General features: G+C 40.0%; 1 protein-coding gene across 1 annotated transcript; it reads right to left on the reverse strand.

Annotated features, from left to right (window-relative positions):
- Positions 1 to 24396: 24396 nt before the first annotated feature.
- Positions 24397 to 24774, reverse strand: LOC138901938 (uncharacterized). The gene has a single exon (XM_070189738.1). It carries the CDS (start codon positions 24772 to 24774, stop codon positions 24397 to 24399), a length of 378 nt encoding a protein of 125 aa, XP_070045839.1.
- Between the last annotated feature and the right edge of the window lie 722 nt (positions 24775 to 25496).

Consider the following 25496-nt stretch of genomic DNA (forward strand, 5'->3'; position numbering starts at 1 on the left):
TAATGTTTGGCAAGAAGCTAGTGTATCTGAGGATTTTTCCCTGATTTGGTTTATGACAACCTCTTTGATGAAATCCACTATATCTATACATATGCTCCAGTTATAGAGGGGGCTTGCTAGTTGAGAGCTTGAGTAAATTGTAAAGAGAAAAATTGTACTACGTATTTTATACTTGTTTGTTTCATATATTTACTCTTTCTCATATTCACTCACTTCTTTACTGTACGTGATATTATTGGACCAGTAGTAAGTGTCGAAGTCGACCCCTCGTCACCACTTCTTCGGGGTTAGGCGGGATACTTACTTGGTATGTGTTGATTTACGTACTCATGCTACACTTGCTGCCCATTTTTGTATGGGTACACATATGTTTAGCGTCCTTGTGGGAGCAGAGGAATGATTATGGCGGGGACTTAGGTGAGCTGCATTCTATACGACGCACCACAACCAGCAGAGTCTCCTTCAGAGTATTGTATTTTCTTTTCTATCCAAGTTATATTCCGGACAGTTATTGTATTTTATTTTAAATTTCTAGAAAAGGCTCATGCACTTGTGACACTGGGTTCTGGGATGATTATGGGATGTTCACTATTGGAATTGAAAAATATTGTTATTTATTCTGTAAATTCATCTTTTACTAAATAAATTAAAATAAATTTACGATTTCAAAAATATTAAAATGAGGATTTAATTAAGTATTTATTGTTGGCTTGCCTGACAGTGGAGTCTGACGCCATCAGGACCTTTATGGATTTTGGGTCATGACAGTAGTAGTTACTCGAGAGAGAGCTACGACATTTAAAGTATTCACGATCGGTAGAAAATATTTAGATGAATTTATAGGAAACGTAGCAGGGAAGATTCCGACGATAGGGGCAATCATAACCTTAGACTTTTTCAAATCTTGTCTACAATATTTTTCTTGTTAGTTATAAATTATTGCATTTTTAATTACTTTGATCTTAGTTAGTAAACTCTGAAATTGTTATATAATATTTCTGAAAGTTGATTACTCGAATTCGTGCAAAACTATTAGTTGTAATTAACACTTTATTTTCCTGTGGGATTCGACTCTGCTTGTAAATCGGATTATATTTGCAACGACCACTTAGTCCTTTTTATAAGGCATAGTTGGGCGTTATCAGTCGTTCAAAAGATCAGAAAGAAATATGTGAGAAAGAACATAAAAGTTTTAAAACTATTTTATAAATCACCGAGTGGTTAAAAATAGAACTTATCATTATCTATATCTATCTATATTATATTATTATTATTAACTATCTATCTATCTATACTATATTAAAAGTACGATGGCCCTTCGCAAAATATTGTTCGCCTTTTTTACCCTTAAAATTTAATTTTATATTGGACAAGATTGTTATTTAAATTATCTCCTATTATATTTAGAAGTTTTAAATCAAGTAAAATTTTACTTATTAAAGTTTTTTTTTATTTAAACAGTTACATATAAGTCTAAGATTTAGGACATTAAGTCAATTAAAATTTGACCTTGTATAGATCGAACAATTCATTTATAATAAATTGTTCCTACATTTTTAGACCTATAAATTAGGAATTGGACCTTGTGAACAATTCATTTATAATAATTTGTTCCTACTTTTTTAGACCTACAAATTAGGGACGTGTATTTATAAATTTGATAAAGCATGTTAAGATTCTATTCAATGTACAGTTTTATTCCAAATTAAATGTCACGACCCAAAATTCGTTAAAGGTCGTGATGACGCCGGGCACCACTGTCAGGCAAGCCAACACTAAATAGTTAATTAAATTCTCATTTTTATATTTTTGAAATCGTAAATTTCCTTCAATTAAATAATAAATGATGAACTTCACAGAGTAAATAATAATGTTTTCCAATTTATATTACTGAACATCCCATAATCATCCCAGAACCTGGTGTCACAAGTGCTTGAGACTTTTCTAGAAATTTAAAATAAAATACAATAACTGTCCGGAATACAACTTGGACAGGAAAGGAAATATAATACTCTGAACGAGACTCTGCTGGCTGCGGTGCGTCGTATAGAATGCAGCCCATCTAAGTCCTCGCCATAATCGTGCCTCTGCGCCCACAAGGCTGCTAAACGTATGTGTACCTGCACAAAAATGTGCAGCAAGTGTAGTATGAGTACGTAAATCAACGCGTACCCAGTAAGTAACCCGTCTAACCCCAAAGAAGTAGTGACGAGGGATCGACTTCGATACTTACTATGGGCTATAAATGGGGTATCAATGATATAATTAAGTATGGATTATATGAACGGTTGCAAGCTCAATATTTTGACGTAAGTATGCACGTCTTTCATAATTAAGAAATCTCCGAATTTATCTCCCATTATTTAACAATTTAACTTAGGCCGAGGAGGCAATATCATTATTTATAAGCTTCAAGGCAAGCAATACAAGCATGCACAAATCATGCCGAGGTCGTACGGCCCGATCCAATAAATATTTAAAGTGTGCACTGCCAGAGGATCGAATGACGCAAACCATAGATGCATCTATTTACTACCGAGGCGCTCGCCCGATCCACAAATAACAATTATTTTCAAAAAAATACAAGTTTCTCATTTATAGTCAATTATCTCATACAAACCTTTAAGTAAGTGAATTTAACCTTATACAATCCTTTTATCAATTTCTATCATGACTAAGTGATTATATTAGCAAGTAGGAGCACAAACATTCCAAGTATAGCATGATGCGGGTTCTAAACTACCCGGATAATAGCATAATAGTAGCTACGTACGGACTCTCGTCACCTCGTATGTACGTAGCCCCCACAATTAGGTACAAACATTTATTTAATTCACCTATGGGATTAATTCCCTCTTACAAGGTTAGAAAGGAGACTTACCTCGCTCCGAAGTTTCATAACCGGCTCCCAAGCCATTCAATCAAGTCAAATCGATGCCCAACGCTCTAAAACTAGTCAATAAGTAAGCAAATCCATAAATATATACTCTAATACTCATTACAATCCTATTTACAACAATTCCCAACTCCGTTCGAAAAGTCGATAAAATCACCCTCGGGCCCACGTGCCCGGATTCCAAAAATTGTCGAAGATAATTATTACCCATAGCCTTATGAACTCAAATATATGATTTATTCCCAATTCCATGCCCAAATTTTATGGCAAAAATCCAAAATACCAAGTTCTAGGTCTTTCTTCAAAATCTCAAATTTCTACTAGTTTTCATATCTAAATCCGTATATAAACCTTGTATTTAGCTTAGAATAGGTAGAAATCACTTACCTTGATGTATATGATGAAGATAGAGCTCCAAAATCGTTCCAATACAGGATCCCATAGAGGAAATGAAGTGAAAATAAGCCAAAACCTCGATTTTAAAAGAGCACTGCCCAGGTCTTTCCCCTTCGCGATCGCGGAAATCCACTCGCGATCGCGAAGGCCAATCAATCAACTGCCTAAAAGCTTCCCTTTGGCGAACGCGATGCCCAGAACGCGATCGCATTTCTCAGCCCCCTTCCACTTTCGCGATCGCGAACACCTCTATGCAATCACATAGAACAACCTTCACCAAACGGGCCAGCCCCATTAACACAGCGTGTTCGCGATAGCCCCGACGCGAACGCGAATAACCTCCCGCTCTATTCTCCGCGAACGCGAACCATTATAAGCGATCGCGTAGAGTAAAAATCCCACCAGTCCACTTAACCTTTCGCGATCGCGTAAGAGGAAACCAGATGCCCAGAAACCAACAATTCCTCAAAGTCCAAAATCCATCCAAACTGAATCCGAGACACACCCGAGGCCCTCGGGACCTCAACCAATTATGCCAACACGTTCTAAAACACATTATGAACTTAGTCGAGCCTTCAAATAACATCGAAATAATGAATCACACTCCAATTCAAACTTAATAAACTTTGAAAATTCAACTTCTACAATCGATGCCGAAACCTATGAAATCACGTCCGATTGTCCTCAAATTTTGCACACAAGTCACATTTGATATTACAGACCTACTCCAACTTTCGAAATCAGATTCCGACCCCGATATCAAAAAGTCCACTTTCGTTCAAACTTCTCAAAACCTTCAAATTTCTAGCTTTAGCCAAATGACTCCAAAATGACTTCTGGAGCTTCGAATCTAGTTCCGGACGCGCTCCCAATACTAGAATCACCATACGGAGCTATTCCCAGGCTCGGAATATAATGACATGATCAGTCGTTTTGCTTTCTAAGATCCCGTTTCCCTAAATAAGAGTTCCCGTACTTGCTTTTACTGATTTATGACGTGCGGGAATGGTTGGTTCGGGATTTAGAAGAGTTTGGGTTGAGATTGGAACACTTAGTTCCTTAAGTTTGGCTTGAAAGGCCAAGTTTAACTTTAGTCAACATTTTTAGTAAACAAGCTCGGAATCAGGATTTGACGGTTCCAATAGGTTTGTATGATGATTTCGGACTTGGGCATATGTTCGGATCGGGTTTTGGATGATCCGGGAGCATTTTGGCGCCTAATAGTGAAAGTTGGTTCTTGAAGGTTTTAGAAGTTCTTTAAATTTGGGTTGGAGTGGGGCTTTGGTGATATCGAGGTCCAAACGGAATTTCGAGTCCGAGAATAGTTCCGTAGTGTCATTTAAGACTTGCACGCAAAATTTAGTGTCATTCCGAGTGGTATAAGTACGTTTCGGCGCATTGGAGGTAAATTGAAGAACTTGAAGTTCAAAGTTTGATTCAATTTGGTTTTGAGGTGTGATTCTTGGTTTTGCTGTTGTTTTACGCATTCCGAGAGTTCGAGCGATTCTGTTTTATGATTCTAAACTTCATGGTATGTTCGGGCGGGGCCCCGAGTGTCAATCGGACGAGGCTCAAACCAAGTTGGGAGCTTGGAGCAATAGCTGAAGCTCCCAGATCTGTCATAATCGCACATGCGCTTTGTCAGCCGCAAGTGCGAGCCACGAGCCACAGAAGCGCGAAATGGAGGGCATCCCAGAATCCGCAGATACGGAAGATTGGGTGAACCTGCGTGAGCGTATGTGCGAGAGACATGGTTGCAGGTGTGGCTAGGCTCGCAGAAGCGGCCCTTATTGCCCGCAGATGCGGAGCCTGACCAGATGAGGGAAAAGCACACCTGCGAGGCATTTGCCGCAGGTGCGGCCCAAAGCACCGCATGTGCGAAAGGCGCTGGCAGTGAGGGCTCATGTAATATGGACTTAGGCCATTTTTATTACATTTTCTCTCACTCTTAGGCGATTTGAGAGCTTTGAAGGAGGGGATTTCGACCTAGCTTTGTGAGGTAAGTAATTTCTACTTAATGTGAGCTAAATACATAGTTTATGGGTAGATTATAACATATAAATTAGGGAAAATCATGGGTTTAGGTGAAAACTTATGTTTTTGATAAAAATGAGATTTAGCCACGAAATGCATTATGGAATTTAGTAAAAATTATATATTTATGTTCCTAAGGTTATGGGTAACAACTTTCTTTAAAGATTTCCGGAATTCGGGCACGTGGGCCCGGGGGTGAATTTTAGGAATCTTGCAACTTAGGTTGGGTAATCACTTAAATGGTGGAATTTTGAACTTTTGAGCATAGATTGATTAGTTTATGTAATGTTTGACTAGTTTCGAGTCGTTTGACGTCAAATTTGGAGGTTTGAGCACGTTCTTGAATTGGAAAGTATGCTTTGAGATGAGGTAAGTCTCCTTTCTAACCTTGTAAGAGGGAATTAACCCCATAGGTGAATTAAATAAATATCTATACCTAATTGTGGGGGGCTACGTATGTATGAGGTGACGAGAGTCCGTACATGCTACTATTAGGACCTGTATCATGCTATACTTGGAATGATTGTGCCCTTATTTGCTAATATAATCACTTAGTCATGATAGAAATTGATAAAAGAATTGTATAAGGTTAAATTCACTTACTTGAAGGTTGTATGAGATAATTGACGGTAAATGAGAAACTTGTATTTTCTTGAAAATAATTGTTAATTATGGATCGGGCCGAGCGCCTCGGTAGTAAATAGATGCATCTATGGTTAGCGCCGTTCGACCCTCCGACAGTGCACAATTTAATATTATGTTGGACCGGACCGTACGACCTCGGCATAATTGTGCATGCTAATTATTTGGAAATTTTCCATGATTTATTCTGCTTAAATGCCTTAAAATGTAAGTTGCTAAATGATTTTACTGAAATTTAAGTTATAATTATGAAAGAAGGACTTATCTCTTCCTGTTGTTGAACTGACAGTATCATTCATGGTTTCCATGCTTAGCATAATGCTTTTATTACATTATTATTGGCCTAGTAAGTGTCAAGTCGACCCCTCGTCACTACTTCTTCGAGGTTAAGCGGTATACTTACTGGGTACATATTGTTTTTGTACTCGTACTACGCTTCTGTACTTAATTGTATAGGATCTGAGGCTGGTGCATCTAGTTACCCACCCGACGCGCGTACCTGATCTTGGATCGAGACTTCAGGGTGAGCTGCCCCTTCTGAGCCGTTCAGCAGCATGCCAGAGTTTCTCTTTTGTTTTTATATGTCTATTCTATTTCAGATAGTAGGATAGTCATCTTTTGTATATTCTATTAGTTGCCCACACACTTGTGACACCAGATCTTGGCACATATTAGTAGAGTTTGATTTTTGGGTTGTAATTCAATAGTTATAACTGCTTTTAGATGTTTCCGTTTGTTTGCCTAAAACAAAATCCTTTATTTATCAAATGCTTTAAACGTAAGTAAAACTAAATGTTGGAATTGCTTAATAAACAAAAACAAAATGGGAAATCACCAAGTTGTTCACTGTTGGCTTGTCCAGCAACGGTGCTGGACGCCATCACGGCCTGACATAGAGTTGGGTCGTGACACGGAATCCCAAACGGACATTGATAACATTGAAATGCACTTCAACCCAAATTTATGAAATTCTTCCAAAATGCCAACTTCCACAATAGGTGCCGAAACGCTCCCGGGTCATCCAAAACCCGATTCGGACATACGCCCAAGTCCGAATTCATCATATGAACCTGTTGGAACCTTCAAATCCCGATTCCGAGATTGTTTACTCAAAAATCCAACCTTAGTCAATTCTTCCAACTTAAAGCTTCCGTAATGAGAATTTTCTTTTCAAATCAACTCTGAACTTCCGAAATTTCAATTCTGACCACGCGTTTCAGTCATAATACCTAAAATGAAGTTGCTCATCGCCTCAAACTGCTGAACGACACGCTTGAGCTCAAAACGACTGGTCGGGTCGTTACATTATATATTTAAACTTTTCGTTATATATCAAACTTATATAATTATTTTCTTAAAAAGATACTTTACCATTAAAGTTTATTCCATATTTTGACTATCTATAACTTTAATCCATTATATAGATTTGGGTGAGAAGTAAATGAATTAAAAAAGTAAATTAAACACTAATGTCTCCTTTATTGACATGTTTTGAGAGGCAACCAAGTTAAGAATTAAATAAACTAGAAAACAACATTTCCTCTTAGAGAAATAATTCACAATTACATATTATATTACCATCGTGTGCTTCTAATCTATATCTATACTATATTAAAAGCACGAAGGCCCTTAGCGAAATGTTGTTCGTCTTTTTACCATTTTAAAATAGAGTTCACACTAGACAAAATAGTCATTTGCTTATTCTCCTAGCTAATATTTATGAGTTTTAAATTTAATCAGATTTATTACTTATTAAATTTTTTCTTATTAGAATTGAGTAAGAAGTCCTTATAATTAGGACTTTAATATTTAGGCTTTTCAAATTAAATTAAATTTTGACTATTAAAACTTTCCTTATTTGAGTTAGGTAAAAACTTTTAATACTTAGGAATTTAACATCGATTAAGATTTTACTTATATATAAATATAAATTCTTTCCTTATTTAAATTATTTGTTTTTGTAAGAATTATTACTTAAGTTTTTTAATATCTTCCAAAACAATAGGAATTAAATGACTCTAGAAGTCGTTATCCAAGTTTTGAGAAAATAATTTTTGAATGGGATACAAAAATGTGTGTGCCAGTCAAAAATATTTTAAAAACAAATACTATAATAATTATTCTATTTTCTTAAACAATTTCTTAAACAACATAGTAGGTGGCTTTAAGAATTTCAAATATGTTGTGAATTTCTAAAAATTATTACAACTCCGTTATTTTGGCCATACTGTTTTAATTAAGCAAGAAAATAATAAGGCTATAGCTAATTTTTTTTATTGATTTGAACCAAAAATAAAAATACATAATTAAGATAGATAGTTATTTGAATCTAAAAAAATAACAAATAATACAAAATTGGTATTTTATTATTTTAGCTAAACCATTTTTATGCTAATGTGTTGGAATTCGGTCTAAGTTTTTTTATTTTATAAATTTGACCCGAAAATAAAATATAATATACAATTGGATCAAATAGCCATTAAATCTAAAAAAGAAATTAAAAATACAAAACTGGATAAAATATGTTGTATATTAGATGAATTAAGAATAAATACATAACTATATTATAATAAATAAATAATTATATTAACGATTGAAAAATATTACATCAACAATTTGATTTTTTAATTTTTTTCACTTTCACGAGCCTAAAGGAGAGTGTATGTATCCACACTCTTTATCACATTAATATTCCGGAGTAACAATCAAATAGCCAACTTCGAGGGTAACTAAGACTATACTTTATTTAGGTGTGTAACGATTTCGTGCAAAGTTTAGGGAATTCTTTTCAACATAAACTCCATATTTTTAGCTCATAGATTGACATGGTCCTTTTAGAATCTATTAGCGTTAATTAATTTTATTACAATCTTAGATCTTACTTTCATAATAGAAAATATTCGGATGCATGGTTGTGTGCTTGGACAAAAAAAGAAAGTTTCCTCCAAAATAAAGAAATAGTAGATTAATCAAAATGTAGTGGTTGAATAATACATTTTGTAATAGTAATTTAGTCTTTTTTAATATATTGGAAACAATTCATATGATATATCTTCTTGATCATAAAAATAGAATTTTGTTTTTGGTCTTGAGAGTTTCTTCCTTCGTTGAAGTTAGCTAATTAGGATCAACAACCTGTAGAAACTTAAACTTTTGATAATTTTAATTTTATAACTCAAACCCAAATTCAAATATAATATTTATGTAACTTTTTAAAATTTTATATTCATTGAGATAGGTAACACGCGCAACGTGCGTATCCAAAGACTAGTACTATATTAAAAGCACGAAGGCTCTTGGTGAAATATTATTTGCCTTTTTATCCTCTTAAAATAGAGTTCACACTTGATAAAATAGTCATTTAATTATTCTTCCTAATATTTATGTAACGACCCGGCCGGTTGTTTTGAGAATAAATAGCTCTGATCCCCTGTTTACTATTTTTCCTGCACCGTTTTCTGCTTATGTGACTTACCGGGAGGTTGTCGTAGTAATTTCGGACTGATTTGAGACACTTAGTCCCTAAACGAAAGCTTAAGTCTTAGGATTTTGACCGTAGTCGGAACTGTATAAAAATAATTCCGGAATGGAGTTTCATCGGTTCCGTTAGCTCCGTTGGGTGATTTTGGACTTAGGAGCGTGTCCGGATTGTGTTTTGGAGGTTCGTAGCTTATTTAGGCTTGAAATGGCGAAAAGTCGAATTTTTGGAGATTTTGACCAGTAGTGGACTTTTTGATATCGAGGTCAGATTCCAATTCCGAAAGTTGGAGTAGGTCCGTAATGTCGAATATAACTTGTGTGCAAAATTTGAGATTAATCGGACGTGATTTGATAGGTTTCGGCATCGGTTGTAGAAGTTTAAAGTTTCAAGTTCATTAAGTTTGAATCGGAGGGTGATTCATGTATTTAGCATTGTTTGATGTGATTTGAGAGATCGACTAAGTTTGTATGGTGTTTTAGGACTTGTTGGTATGTTTGGTTGAGATCCCGGGGGCCTCGGGTGTGTTTCGGATGCTTAACAGATTGAATTTGGACTTAGGCTAGTTGATGAAGATTTTCTGGTTTCTGGTGTTTTCGCACCTGCGGAGGGGAGATCGCAGGTGCGGGATCGCATGTGCGAAGAAAGACCCGCAAATGCGGCCAAGAAGGAGCTGGGAAGGAACTGTAGGTGCGAAGATTTTCCCGCACCTCCGAGAGTCGTAGATGCGGGCAGTTGGGCGCAGGTGCGATGCATTTCCGCACCTGCGATAGTCGCAGATGCGGTCTCATAGCCGCATGAGCGGAACCTAGGATTCCAAGTGGAATCTGCACCTGCGATAGCATTTCCGCAGGTGTGGCGTCGCAGATGCAACAGAGAGTCCGTAGGTGCGAGATTTCTGGACAGAACACTTAAATGCAAAGGTTCGCGATTTTTTCTCATTTTCAACATTTTAAACTCGGGTTTGGCGATATCTTGGGAGAATTTTGAGGGGTTCCTTGAGGTAAGTCCTTTGTGCTTATTTTTGATTAATAATCTTGCTTTCCCATTTATTTTCCCACCTAGTTAGTGTGTATTTAAGGTGAAAATTGGGAGTTGGAGGCTAGGGATTTGAAGAGTTTGATTTAGGGTTTTGAGTGGCCATTTGAGTTCGAATTTTGATAAATTTGGTATGGTTAGACTCGTGAGTGAATGAGCTTTCGAATTTTGTGATTTGTGCCCGATTCTGAGACGTGGGCCCGGGTCGACTTTTTAGGACGAATTTTGGATTTTTTATTAAAATCTTGATTTCATTAATTAGATTAGTCTATTATAGTTGTATTTATGATATGTAATTGTTTTTGGCTAGATTTGGGCCATTTGGAGTCGGATATTCGTGGAAAAGGCATTCTTACCGATTGATTGAGCTTGGTTCGAGGTAAGTGGCTTGCCTAACCTTGTGTGGGGGAACTCTCCTTAGGATTCGGTACTGTTTTTGATATATGAGCTCCGTGTACGTGAGGTGATGAGTGAGTACATGGGCTATTGTTGCAAAACTCATTTTTCATTAAGTAAAATACCTGTCTTCCTTTAATTGAGCTGCACTAGCATATGAATTTATCTTGTTTAGTCTAGAACAACATGCCTACGTGTCTTAATTGCTTATGTGAACTCTGTGCAGCATGCTTAGTGAATTTCCTGCTTCTTCCTTGACTGGTACTTAGTCTAAATCGTAAGATTTCGTCATGTAGTTGTATTTCTATGGTTTGCGCTGAATATTTACTTTGGGACTGCGAAACGGTATTCCGATAGATCCCCCTGCTCTGCATATTTACTTTGGGACTACGGATAGGTATTCCGGTAGATCCCCTTATTTTTCATATTTATTTTGGGACTACGGAACGGTATTCCGATAGATCCTCCCTGTTTTGCATATTTACTTTGGGACTACCGAACGGTATTCCGGTAGATCCCCCTTGTTTTGCACATTTACGTTTGGGACTACGGGACGGTATCCTGGGAGATACCCTGTTGTTAGTTTCTGTGTACTGAGCTGTTGATTTGCTATGATTTCATTCTTGTTAAATTTCAGTACTTATTTTTACTGCAATATTTCATTATGTCTTAGTTATTATATATATACCAGTAGGGCCCTGACCTGATCTCGTCACTACTCAACCGAGGTTAGGCTTGACGCATACTGGGTACCGTTGTGGTGTACTCATGCTACTCTTCTGCACATAATTTGTGTGCAGATCCAGGTACTTCTTATTAGCCCCGCTACTAGCTAAGAGTGCTTGCTGTTGTACGAAGACTTCAAGGTATATCTGCCGCGTCCGCAGACCTCGGAGTCCCCCTCTATTCCCTCCTATGTCATTTACCTTCCTTACTTCTATTATTAGACTATAGCATATAGAGATACTAGTTTCCTTCTGTAGCTTATGACTTATGATGTTCCGGGTTTTGGGAATATTGTGTATTACTGGAGTGATGGCTATTGTACATGCTAAGCGGCATTGTTAACACTCATTTAGTTACATGTTGCAGATAGTTGTTAAGTTTTACTTCCATTTTTGTTATTTCCGCATTTCGTTAGGCTTACCTAGTCGTAGAGACTAGGTGCCGTCACGATGTCTTACGGAGGGAGAATTGGGTCATGACAAGTTGGTATCAGAGCTCTAGGTTCATAGGTGTCGTGAGTCACAAGCAAGTTTAGTAGAGTCTCGCGGATCGATACAGAGACGTCTGCATTTATCTTCGGGAGGCTATGAAACTATTAGGAAAAATTTCACTTCTTTGATTCCTTGTCATGCGAAATTGTTGACTTCGAAATTCTAAACTTCTGTATTCTATTCTCTCACAGATGGTGAGGATACGTACATGCAGATCTGATGACCAGGCACCCGCGCCCCCTGCTAGAGCCGCGAGAGGCCGGGGCCGGGGTAGAGGCCGAGGACGTCCATGTGGTGCAGCTAGAGCACCCGCACGAGCTGATGCAGAGGAGCCCCCAATAGATCTATCTGGAGGGCAGACACCCGAGGTACCTGTTTCTGCACCAGCCCTCCAAGAGACTCTAGCCAAGTTTCTGAGCATGTTCAGCACCTAAGTGTAATGACCCAAAATCTCGCCACAGGCGTCGTGATGGCACCTAGTCTCTAAGACTAGGTAAACCGATTTCAATTACATTTTGAAGCCATTTTTTTTAATTAAATAAATAATCAAAACTGACAGCGAAACAAATATAAATATACAACCTCCCAAGACTGGTAGTACTGAGTCACGAACTCTAACTAAATACATGGAATGATCACGAAGACCGAATATATAATACTGTTTGATTAAAAATTAGCAGTACAATGAAATGAAAAGACTCCAAGGGACTGCGACGACCAAGCAACTCTACCTTGAATCCTTACGATCCCGCTTTAACTCCGCTCAAGTCCGATATCTACAATATCTGGCTCTGCACAAAAATATACAGAAGTGTAGTATGAGTACATCACGGTCGGTACCCAGTAAGTATCAAGACTAACCTCAGTGGAGTAGAGACGATATACAATCAAGACACTCACTAGTCTAAATAACCTATGCAATATAATATACAAAATAATAGGAAATAAATAACAATAAGGAAAAGATAAAACAACCGGTGATATGCACAACAAGACAACAAGAACACCATAATTATCGCTCAACAATTAATAAATACAATTACACCCAATTAAATCAAGTCCTGCAAATAAAATATCTTTCGCATAAAATTCTTACGAATAAAACTCTTTTTCAAATATAATTTCCTCAAGTAAACATCTTTCGAATATAAAATTCTTTCACTAAATCTCTTCAAATATTATTTCTTTCATATAATTCTTTTTGAATAAAAATCCTTCCAAATAAATATTTTGAATATAATTCTTTCAATTAAAAAAAATCACCATGTGACACCTCATTTCAAAATCATAAAAATACAGGTCTCAGCCCATTTTTATATTTTTCGTAAACACGAGTCCAACCCATTTTTATATTTTCCCGGCACCTCGTGCCTACTTTTCATATCATAGCTGCACGGACAATTCACATGCCAATGTTATTATCAATTAATCACAGTACCTCGTGCTCACATTTCATATCATAACTGCACGAACAATTCACGTGCCAATATCTTCATTATTTACCCACGGCACCTCGTGCCCATATTTTATTTTATAATCCGCCTGGCAATAGCCACATGCTCTCAATTTCAACATAAATCAGAATTTTATTAATTTACCAACAATAAGACAACTTACACAAGGTATAAAATAAACACAAGAAAATTACCTCATCACATGAAAATCACCAACACCACAACTCTACATTATCACATACCGTCCTTGACAATAGCCGCCCTTATCGCTCCTATTGCCACCCTTATCACTCCTATAGCCACCCTTATCGCTCCACCCAGACAATATCAATAGCCATCCTTATCGCTCATATTTTTACCCTTATCGTTCCTATAGCTACCCTTATCACTCCGCCTGGACAATATTCCAACAAACCCAAAAACAGTGAAATGCCACCCTTATACCCACATAATATCAACGGTGAAATGCCACCCTTATCTTCCCAAAATAATAACTCACACAACACAATAATTTACACGAAAAATTATCACGGCATCATAACAAGATCAATTCATATCACAATTTGCCCAATGGCCACAATCAAAGTTCCAAAGATACAACCAAATAAATCAATTTCACAACAAATAGCCGAAGGCTCCACACAATGTGTATATCACCACAAAAATAATCAACCGAGATAGAAATTATTCAACATAAAGCAAAGCCTTCATTAATCTAAATTTAGATAATTATATTAACACATCTTCTTAAGCTTGCTTAATTTATTATTTGCAGAGGAAATATCCATAATGAAATTAAATCCCAAGAAATATCAAATCATCAAATTCACGGAATCCACATAATTGTACAAGCAATAATCACCTCAAATTGTTATACAAAAACAAATTCAATAAATGCGAATTGAAGCATAGCAAACAAATAATTAAATAAGTGCCGACCAATATCTAATTTACTACACAATATGCCTAAAACTTTAACCCAATATATTTTGCACATATAAGCCCGAGTACGTACTTGTCACCTCGCGTACACGGCTTTTCACATTTCACAAATGGCACATAAGACTCAATGCCTAAGGGGTAATTCTCACACCCGAGGTTAAGCAAGACACTTACCTTTTTGAAGTTAGGTAGATATTTCAAATTAGCCTTCTTGCTTGAATTGACCTCCGGATAGCTCAAATCTATCCAAATTAATTGTATAAATTCATTATAATTCATCGAAAATAATTTCAGATAATAATACGTCGACTTAAAAATTTATTTCAAAAAGTCAACAAAAGTCAATGCGGGACCCGTCCCTCGGAACCCGACATAATTTTCATGAAATCCGAACACCCATTCCGATACGAGTTCAACCATACCAATTTTATCAAATTCCAATAACAACTCGACCTCCAAAACTTAAATTTCCGTTTTTGGAAGATTTTACAAAAATCTTGACTTTCCTCCATTAAAATCCGAATTAAATGATGGATTCAAAGGAATAATCATGGAAATTAATCAAACCTGGATAAGAATGACTTACCCCAAACACCCACGCAAGAATCTCTCCAAAAATCGCCTTCTACCGAGCTCCCAATTTGATTTTGTGTTATGAACTCAAACCCCCATTTTTGGGACTTTTAATTCTGCCCAGATAGGCCTTCTTCGCGTTCGCGTGACCAGCGTCATGTTCGCGAAGGCTAACTGTTCCTGCCCCAGCATTTCCTCTTCACTTTCTTGAACTCCTCATCGCGTTCATGATGACCAACTGACCTGCTCCTTCGCGTTCACATTCCACGCTTCGCATTCGCGAAGGCCAAACGACCTCAAGCCCAACTCCTCCAGTTCTTTATACGCGTTCGCGATTGGCCCCCCGCGTTCGCGTAGGCTCCTCAGGCATCTCTCCGTGTTCATAAGTCCTCCTTCGAGTTCGCAAAGGCCAAATCCAGCACCCCCAAACTTTCTTCTTCGCGAACGCGGGACTTCCTTCGCGTTCGCGAAGAAGGAAACCAGACACCAGAATCAGCAGTTCCAAAACAGTTCCAAATGATCTGAAACCAACACAAAACACACCCGAGGCCCCGTCCGATCTCACTATCCAGTCCCATAACATAACACGGACCTGCTTGAGGCCTCAAATCATATCGAACCACATCAAAACGACGAATCACACCTCAAATCAAAATCTACGAACTTTGAACTTTCAAATTCTATATCTTGTGCCGAAACACATCAAATCAATCCGGAATGACTTCAAATTTTACACACAAGTCATAATTGACATAACGAAGCTATTCAAATTTCCAGAATCATATTCTGACCCCGATATCAAAAAAGTCAACCCCCCGGTCACACTTCCCAAAAATTCATCTTTCGCCATTTCAGGCCAAATTCCTTTACAGACCTGCAAATAATTTTTCGGATATGCTCCTAAATCTAAAATCACCATACGGAGCTATTTACATCATCAAAATTCCATTCCAGAGTCGTCTTCCCACAGTTCCGACTACGATCAAAATCCTAATACTTAAGCTTCGGTTTTAGGAACTAAGTGTCCCAAATCACTTTGAATCATCTGGTAACTGAATTCAACTATGCACGCAAGTCAATACACATAATATGAAGCTGCTCAAGTCCTTATGTCGCCAAATGGGACTTGAATTCTTAAAATGACCAGTCGGGTCGTTACATTCTCCACCTCTTAAACAAACGTTCGTCCTCGAACGTGCTTTTAAGAATTTTTCTGAGGTTACCAACTTGATGATTTTTCTTTTACACATATATCACGGGTGATCCCACGTTACCACATTGTGATAAGATCGACAACACTATATCATTTGAGATTATTTCTTTTATCCATATTTGTAAACATTAAAACCAATTTCTTACACTCCAAACATTTTTAAAGGCCTGATATTCACAACAACGCATGGTATTAGTCTCAACTGGCTATAGTAACTCGTGCCTACGCACACATCAACTTTCTTGATAGTATTGAAGTACTTCAAAATTTTCTGGGATGTTTCATTCTTCCCCGCTTAGGATGATTTTCCCTCAAACACATAATATAATTTGCCTCTTCTTTTGCACGTCTCAATCCCCAAACTTTTACTAACTCTCAAATTTTTCAGAAATTTTGGCAGAGTCTCCCGTGTAATTGGGCCTATCCACCTGTCAGAGTTACACCAAAACAACTCCTAACAACACATCCACAACCCAACAAAATACCACAAAGTATATATCAATAATACTAACCTCAGCATTACAAGCACTGCATTATCGTAATGGTATCAGGACATGAAGCACATCATATGTATGCCCATCACCACATCTCTAGCCTTAAAAGTTGTTCATAATTAATTCTAGCATCATCAATTAATCTCATATTAACCACCACCTCCTTTCGAATTTTCACAACACTGACAACAGAATGTGAGGCATGAAGACCTCATAACTATTTACCCGAATTAACGAGTCATATTTAACGCCACCTGGGCACTCATCTCATAGGCTAAAACTCAATGTTTACAGCACGAAAATGGTTGAATATGCACAGAAAATATACAAGAATTATCAAATAAGCCTAACAGGCATGACTCTTTATTAATATTATTGTACAAATTAAATTTCACACAGGGAGAATTTCAAACTCATAAATATTTCACTATAAGGACCTCGTCCTTATATAACTTCCACCGCGATTATTTAAATATTTCATCTTATATAAAAATGCGAGGATCTCGTCCTCAACTCCGAATCACAAGTACTTTGCACATTGTGCCAATTGAAATTTTAATTTTCTTTCTTTCTTCTTTTCAATAAATTTTGTAAACAGTTTTTACAACACATAATGAACCCTCATACCGGTAGGGCATATAATTCATAAAAAATGAAATTAATTATTTTGAAACACATTAAACCCACAGTAATGAATAATAAAAATTATTTTTGGACTTATAGTCCTCAATGGTGTACAAAAATAAAATGACAGACACGGGCTCACATCTTTAAATCTCCCAACAGGGGTAAACATGTAAGCGGGTCACAAAATTACGAAGCTCACCCATAAGTGGAGCATAATAGGAGGACTCACCTAAATATTCAGAACCGAATCAAATTAAAGGAAAATATCCATTTATAACAGAATCAGGATCTGTCACGACCCAAACTAACCCTCCATAAGGTGTCGTGATGGCACCTAGTCTTTACGACTAGGTAAGCCTAATATTACGAAAAATATAAAGAAAACACAACATTTTAAAGTTAAACAGCATATTGTGAATAGCCAAGAGTAGTACCACTCGACATTTACAAAATAATTTTCCATGACCCGAAATATCACTAAGTCACAAGCTGCTATAATCTATGTAGCTCTATACAAAAGTCTGAAGATAATAAAGAAAATCTCTAGGCGAGGGAGTAGAAGGGGACTCCGAAGATCTGCGGACGCAAGCAGTAGTACCTTGAAATCTCCTAAAATCAGCAGCACGCACTAACCCCGAGGTTGATAGCTCGCACCTGGATTTGCACACGAAAACATGTGCAGGAAAAGGCATGAGTACACCACAATAGTACCCAGTAAGTGCCAAGCCTAACCTCAGTCGAGTAGTGACGAGGTCAAGTCAAGGCCCTACCGGAGTAAATATAATAAATTAAAATAGTAAAGGATATAAGTAAAACTTACGGCAACACAGTTAAATAAAATCCTTGAAAATTTAATAGTTAAGGGAGCTCTCGGCTCAGAACAAGGTAAACACAGTAGGAAATCTCCCGGGATACCGTCCCGTAGTTCCAAATGAATATGCAGTATAGGGGGATCTCCCGGAATACGTCCGTAGTCCCAAAGTAAATATGCAGTGCTGGGGGATCTCCCGGAATAAATCCGTAGTCCCAAAGTAAATATGCAGTGCTGGGGGATCTCCCGAAATACGTCCGTAGCCCAAAGTAAATATGCAAGACAGGGGGATCTCCCGGAATACGTCTGTAGTCTCAATTTAAATATGCAACGCAAGATGAAATAGCAGGTATGGCATCGAGTTGTACAGTTTATACTGAACAAAGATAAGGAAAATAGGGACTTAACTAAGAATGACACATAAAATTTCAAATAGGCAGTTAAATCACGTAAGCGTGCTCCTCTAATCTAAGCTAAATAATTAAACGTATTAGTGCAATTTAATAAGGAAAAACAGTTTATGAATTAGAAAGGAAAAACGGGATTTTTGCGATAATAGCCCATGTACGTACTCGTCACCTCACGTACATGGCGCCCACACATCAATTAATATCAAACATCTTAAGGGAAAAGTCCCCAACACAAGGTTAGGCAAATCACTTACCTCGAACCGCTCAAATCACCTCGATAACACATTCTTGCCACGAGTATCCGACTTCAAATGACCCGAATCTATTCAAATCAATTGCATAATGTAAATATAACTACAAGTAACTAATTTAGCTAATTAATTCGAAGCTAAAGCGTGAAATAAGAAAAAATGCCCAAAAAAGTCTACCCGGGCCCACGTCTCGGAATCGGGTAAATATTACAAATTATGAACACCCATTCACTCACGAGTTCACTCGAACAAAAATCATCTAAATCCGACGTCAAATTCCCATTTAAATCTCAGATTTTCAATTGGGGAACCTTTTCCCCCATTTCCAAACTTCTACCCTCAATTTCCTTAATTAGACGAGGAAAACAACAATATATTAATGTATTATGATCAAAATAGAGTTAGAATTAGTTACCCAATAGTTCTCCTTCAAAATCCCTCGAGAAATCGTCTCCCACCGAGCTCTAAATCGAATTTTGTGTTATGAAATTTCAAACCCTCGAAATCCTCTTTTCTGCCTAGCGATTTCCGCACCTGCGGACTTAGGACCGCACCTACGGTGACGCACCTGCGGAAAATCCATCGCAGGTGCGAAGTACACTAACTTGGGCTGGGTCCGCACCTATGCGCATGAGTCCGCACCTGCGGATGCACTTCTGCACTCAATCGTCCGCTTCTGCGGAACCTTGGGTCCTTCTCACCTCCGCATCTGCGACTGCCCTTCCGCAGATACGGCTCCGCTCCTGCGGCTCACTCATCGCATCTGCGACCATTGACTCCCTGGACTAAAAGCGCACCTGCGATCCCAGCCTCTCTTCTGCGAGGCCGCACCTGTGGACTCCCCACCGCAGGTGCAAAAACACCAAAACCAGCAACCCTAAAAATTCCTCTAAGTCCAAGTTCATTACGTTAAGCATCCGAAACACACCCGAGGCCCCGGGACCTCAACCAAACATATCAACCAATCCTAAAACACCATATGAACTTAGTCAAGCCTTCAAACCACATCGAACAACACCAAAATCATGAATTAAGCACGGATTCAAGCATACGAATTTTAAAATTTTCCAAATTCTACAAACGACGTCGAGACACGTCAAATCTAGTCCGAATGACCTCAAATTTTACACACAGGTCACAAATGACACTATGAACCTACATCCACTTTCGGAATTCCATTCCGAGCTCGATATCAAAATTTTCACTATCGGCCGAAATCACCGAAAAGCTAACTTTCGCCAATTCAAGCCTAAATCTACTACAAATCTCCAAAACACATTCCGGATGCGCTCCCAACCCCAAAATAACTCAACAGAGCTAACAGAGTCGACGAAATTCCATTCCGGATCTGTCTTCACACAGTTCCGACTATGGTCCAAACTCTAAGGTTTAAACTCACAACTAGGGACTAAGTGTCCCAAAGCTCTCTAAATTCCATAACCAATCACTCCGGCAAGTCCCCAAAGCAGAAACAAATATGGGGAAAGCAGATATTAGGGGATCGGGGCTCTAATTCTCAAAATGACCGGCCAGGTCGTTACATCCTCCCCCTCTTAAAACAATCGTTCGTCCTCGAACGAGTATAAAGACATACTTGAAACTGGGAAAAGATGAGGGTATTGGCTGCGCATATCCTGCTCGGTCTCCCAAGTCGCCTCCTCGACCGACTGACCCCTCCACAGGACCTTTACTGAAGCAATATTCTTCGACCTGAGCTTTCTGACCTGCCTATCCAAAATGGCTACTGGCTCCTCAACATAAGATAGATCTTTGTCCAACTGGATTGAGCTGAAATCCAATACATGAGCCGGATCACCGTGATACTTCCGGAGCATAGACACGTGGAATACCGGGTGAACTCCTGCTAGGCTGGAAGGCAAGGCAAGCTCATAAGCAACCTCCACAACTAGCCGCAATATCTCGAAAGGACCAATGAACCTCGGGCTCAACTTGCCCTTCTTCCCGAACCTCATGACGCCCTTCATAGACGATACCCGAAGCAAGAACCGCTCACCGACCATAAATGCCAAATCACGAACCTTCCGGTCCGCATAACTCTTCTGCCTGGACTGGGCTGTGCGAAGTCTCTCCTGAATCATCTTCACCTTATCTAGGGCATCCTGGACCAAATCTGTACCCAAAATTCGAGCCTCGCCCGGCTCAAACCATCCCACTGAGGACCGGCATCACCTACCATACAAAGCCTCATACGATGCCATATAAATGCTGGACTGGTAACTGTTGTTGTAAGTGAACTCTGCAAGTGGCAAGTATTGGTCCCATGACCCTCCGAACTCCATCACACATGCACAGAGCATATCCTCAAGAATCTGAATTGTGCGCTCTGACTGCCCGTCCGTTTGAGGGTGAAAGGTTGTGCTCAACTCCACCCTAGTACCCAACTCCTGCTGTACGGCTCTCCAAAATCGTGATGTGAACTGTGTATCTCTGTCTGAAATGATGGATACTGGAATACCATGGAGGCGGACAATCTCTCTGATATAAATCTCATCCAACCTCTCAGAAGAATAAGTGATCAACACTGGAATAAAATGAGCTGACTTGGTTAGCCGATCCACGATCACCCAGATAGCATCGAGCCTTCTCAAAGTCCGTGGAAGCCCAACTACAAAGTCCATGGTGATCCTCTTCCACTTCCACTCTAGGATCTCTAACCTCTGAAGTAATCCACCCGGCCTCTGATGCTTATATTTAACCTGCTGACAGTTGAGACACTTAGCCACAAACCCAACTATATCCTTCTTCATCCTCCTCCACCAGTAGTGTTGTCTCAAATCCTGGTACATCTTCACGGCACCGGGATGAATGGAGTACCGCGAGCTGTGGGCCTCCTCGAGAATCAACTCCCGAAGCCCATCTACTTTGGGCACACAGATCTGGACCTGCATCCCCATCACACCGTCATCACCAATAGTCACATCTCTGACATCACTTCGCCGAACCCTATCCTGAAGAACTAGAAGATGGGGATCATCATACTGGCGCTCCCTGATACAGTCATAAAGAGAAGACCGAGCAACCACACAAGATAAAACCCGGCTAGGCTCTGAAATATCCATCCTCACGAACTGACTGGCTAAGGCTTGAACATCCAAAGCTAAGGGTCTTTCAGCTGCCGGAAGATATGCCAAACTCCCCAAACTCTCTGCCCGGCGACTCAAGGCGTCGGCCACTATATTGGCCTTTCCCGGGTGGTATAATATAGTGATATCATAGTCTTTAACTAGCTCCAACCACCTCCGCTGATGCAAATTAAGGTCCTTCTGCCTGAGCAAGTGCTGCGAACTCCGGTGATCAGTGTAGATCTCATAAGGAACACCGTACAAATAATGATGCCAGATCTTCAGGGCATGAACAATAGCTGCTAACTCGAGATCATGGACCGAATAATTCTTCTCATCCACCTTTAACTGTCTAGATGCATAGGCAGTCACCCTACCATCCTACATCAATACCGCTCCAGGGCCAATCCTCGAGGCATCACAATAGACAGTGTAGGACCCTAAACCTGTAGGCAATACTAGTACTGGGGCTATAGTTAAAGCTGTCTTGAGCTTCTGAAAGCTATCCTCACACTCCTCGGTCCACCTGAACGGAGCACCCTTCTGGGTCAACCTGGTCATAGGTGCTGCAATGGATGAAAATCCCCCCACAAAGCGATAGTAATACCCCGCCAAACCAAGGAAACTGCGGATCTCCGTAGCTGATGACGGTCTGGGCCAACTCTGCACTGCCTCCACCTTCTTCGGATCTACCTTGATCCCATCACAAGATACTATGTGGCCTAAGAATACCACTGAATCAAGCCAGAATTCGCACTTAGAAAATTTTGCATACAATTTCTTCTCCCTCAAAGTCTGAAGCACGGTCCTCAGGTGCTGCTCATGATCTTCCCGAGATCGGGAATATACCAGGATGTCATCAATAAACACAATGATGAAGGAATCAAGATAAGGCTGGAACACACTGTGCATCAACCGCATAAAGGCTGCTGGGGCATTGGTCAGCCCAAATGACATGACAAGAAACTCATAGTGACCATATCTAGTCCTGAAAGCAGTCTTCGGGATGTCCGGCCCCTGAATCTTCAACTGATGATAGCCAGAACGCAAGTCAATCTTGGAAAACACCCTAGCACCCTGTAACTGATCAAATAAATCATCGATGCAAGGCAAAGGATACTTGTTCTTCACTGTAACCTTGTTCAACTGCAGATAATCAATACACATACGCATAGATCCATCCTTCTTCTTCACAAATAAGACCGGAGCACCCCAAGGTGATATACTGGGCCTGATGAAACCCTTATCAAGCAACTCCTGCAACTGCTCCTTCAACTCATTCAACTCAGGAGGAATAGATATGGGATGAGTGCCCGGTAACAAATCAATGCCGAAATCAATATCTCTGTCGGGTGGCATGCCCGGAAGATCAGCTGGGAACACATATGGAAAGTCCCTCACTACTGGAACTGACTCAACTATAGGGGTATCAATAATGACATCTCTCACATAGGACAAATACGCATCACACCCCTTCTCAAACATTCGCTGAGCCCTAATAAATGAAATGACCCTGCGGGGAGTATACTCTAAGGTACCTCTCCACTCTAATCTCGGCAAACCTGGCATAACCAGCGTCACGGTCTTAGCGTGATAATCAAGAATATCATAACGGGGCGACAACTAGTCCATGACCAAGATAACATCAAAATCTACCATACTGAGTAATAACAAATCGGCTCTGGTCTCAAAACCACTAAGAGCAATCAAACACGACCGATACACGCGGTCCACAATGAGAGAATCTCCCATGGGAGTAGATACATAAATGGGGAAACTCAAAGAATCCTAAGATATCCCCAAATGTGGAGCAAAATAAGAAGACACATATGAATACATAGAGCCTGGGTCAAATAATACTGATGTATCCCTATGATAGACATGGACGATACCTGCGATGACTGAATTTGAAGCAACGGCCTCTGAACGGGCTGGAATGGCATAGTACCTGGCCTGGCCTCCTCCTCTAGGGCGACCTCGACCTCCCTGATCTCCACCTCGAGCTGGTGCTAGAAGAATGGCCGGAAGACCCGGTGGAGCACGTGGAGGCTGATAAGTCTGTGAAGGTGTACCCCTCCTGGCTCTGGGCAGTCTCTAACCATATGACGAGTGTCACCAATCTTAAAACAACCTCTCAGAGGACGCAACAGCTGAGACTGACTCAGTCCTGGCCTGCTGGACTGGCCGATAATAGCACCTCGAGTAGGAGGCATACTGGATACTGGCGGTGCATAATAGGGCTCCTGAGGTCTAGGAGGAGCTAGAACACCATTGGCTGCTGGAAGGGCTGAATGAATAGGGTGACTCACAAAACCCCTACCATAGCGTGTTGCTGGCGCACGAGCTCCTGAATAATGACCAGTCTCTCAAGACCTCTTGGCCTCTCCCTCCTCTCTGTCCTAGGCGAACATGCCCTCCACTCTCCTGGCAATGCTCACTGCCTACTGATAAGTAATATCCATCTCTATCTCCCTGGCCATACTGGTCCGAATACTGGGGTGGAGTCGCTCAATAAAGCGATGAACCCTCTCTCTGACTGTAGCAACCAGAGCTGGTGCATGGCGAGCTAACTCACTGAAATGGACTACATACTCTGACACAGTCATAACACCCTGACGCAACTGCTCAAACTCTACGTGCCAAGCATCCTTGAGGCTCTGAGGAACATACTCACGCAAGAACATCTCTGAAAACTGAGTCCAAGTGAGTGAGGCTGCCTCGTCCGGACTACTCCGCTCATAGGTACGCCACCACTGATATGCCGCTCCCCTTAGCTGGAAAGCGGTGAAAGAAACCCCACTCATCTCCAAAATGCCCATAGTGCGGAGAATACGATGACACTCCTCTAGAAAACCCAGAGCATCATCTGAAGCTAGTCCGCTGAAAGTAGGTGGGTGGTACTTCTTGTACCTCTCAAGTCTGAGTTGCTCTACCTCAGAATCAGCTACCCTGATCTCATGCTGAACCGGAGCCACTAGGGGCATAGGAATATACTTTGGGGCCTGATCAACCTGCGCCCTCTATTCAGGAGTGCGGGCAGCGGGAGTCTGTGCCCCTCCCCTGGCCTGAGATGTAGTGGGAGCTATCGGAAATAGTCCATCATGAGCCAGAGTGCCGAACATGCTCATGAACTGAGCTAAAGTCTCCTCGAGGGCTGGAGTAGCAATAGGGATCTCCGGTGCTGGCCCTCCAGCTGGAGCTGTTGGGGGGCTCCTCTGATGCAGCTCTCACAGGTGCTTGGGCTGCACCACGTGGTCGTCCTCTACCCCGAGCCCGGCCTCTGGAGGCTCTAACAAGGGGGCTCGGGTGCCTGATCATCGGTCCTCCCAGTACGGGTCCTCACCATCTGTGAGAAAGAATATAATAGAATCTTAGACTTTTTGGTGTCAATAACTCGCACGACAAGGAAATCAAAGAAATGTGATTGTTCTTAAATGTTACATAACCTCCCGAAGATAAGTACGGACGTCTCCGCACCGATCCGCGAGACTCTAATAAATCGGCTTGTGACTCGCGACTCCTATGAACCTAGTGCTCTAAT

This window comes from Nicotiana tomentosiformis, chromosome 11, assembly GCF_000390325.3.
Source record: "Nicotiana tomentosiformis chromosome 11, ASM39032v3, whole genome shotgun sequence".
Lineage (NCBI taxonomy): Eukaryota > Viridiplantae > Streptophyta > Magnoliopsida > Solanales > Solanaceae > Nicotiana > Nicotiana tomentosiformis.

Excerpts from the sequence above, each read along its gene's own strand:
- LOC138901938 (XM_070189738.1), bottom strand. The coding sequence starts at position 24,774 with ATGGGCATTTTGGAGATGAGTGGGGTTTCTTTCACCGCTTTCCAGCTA.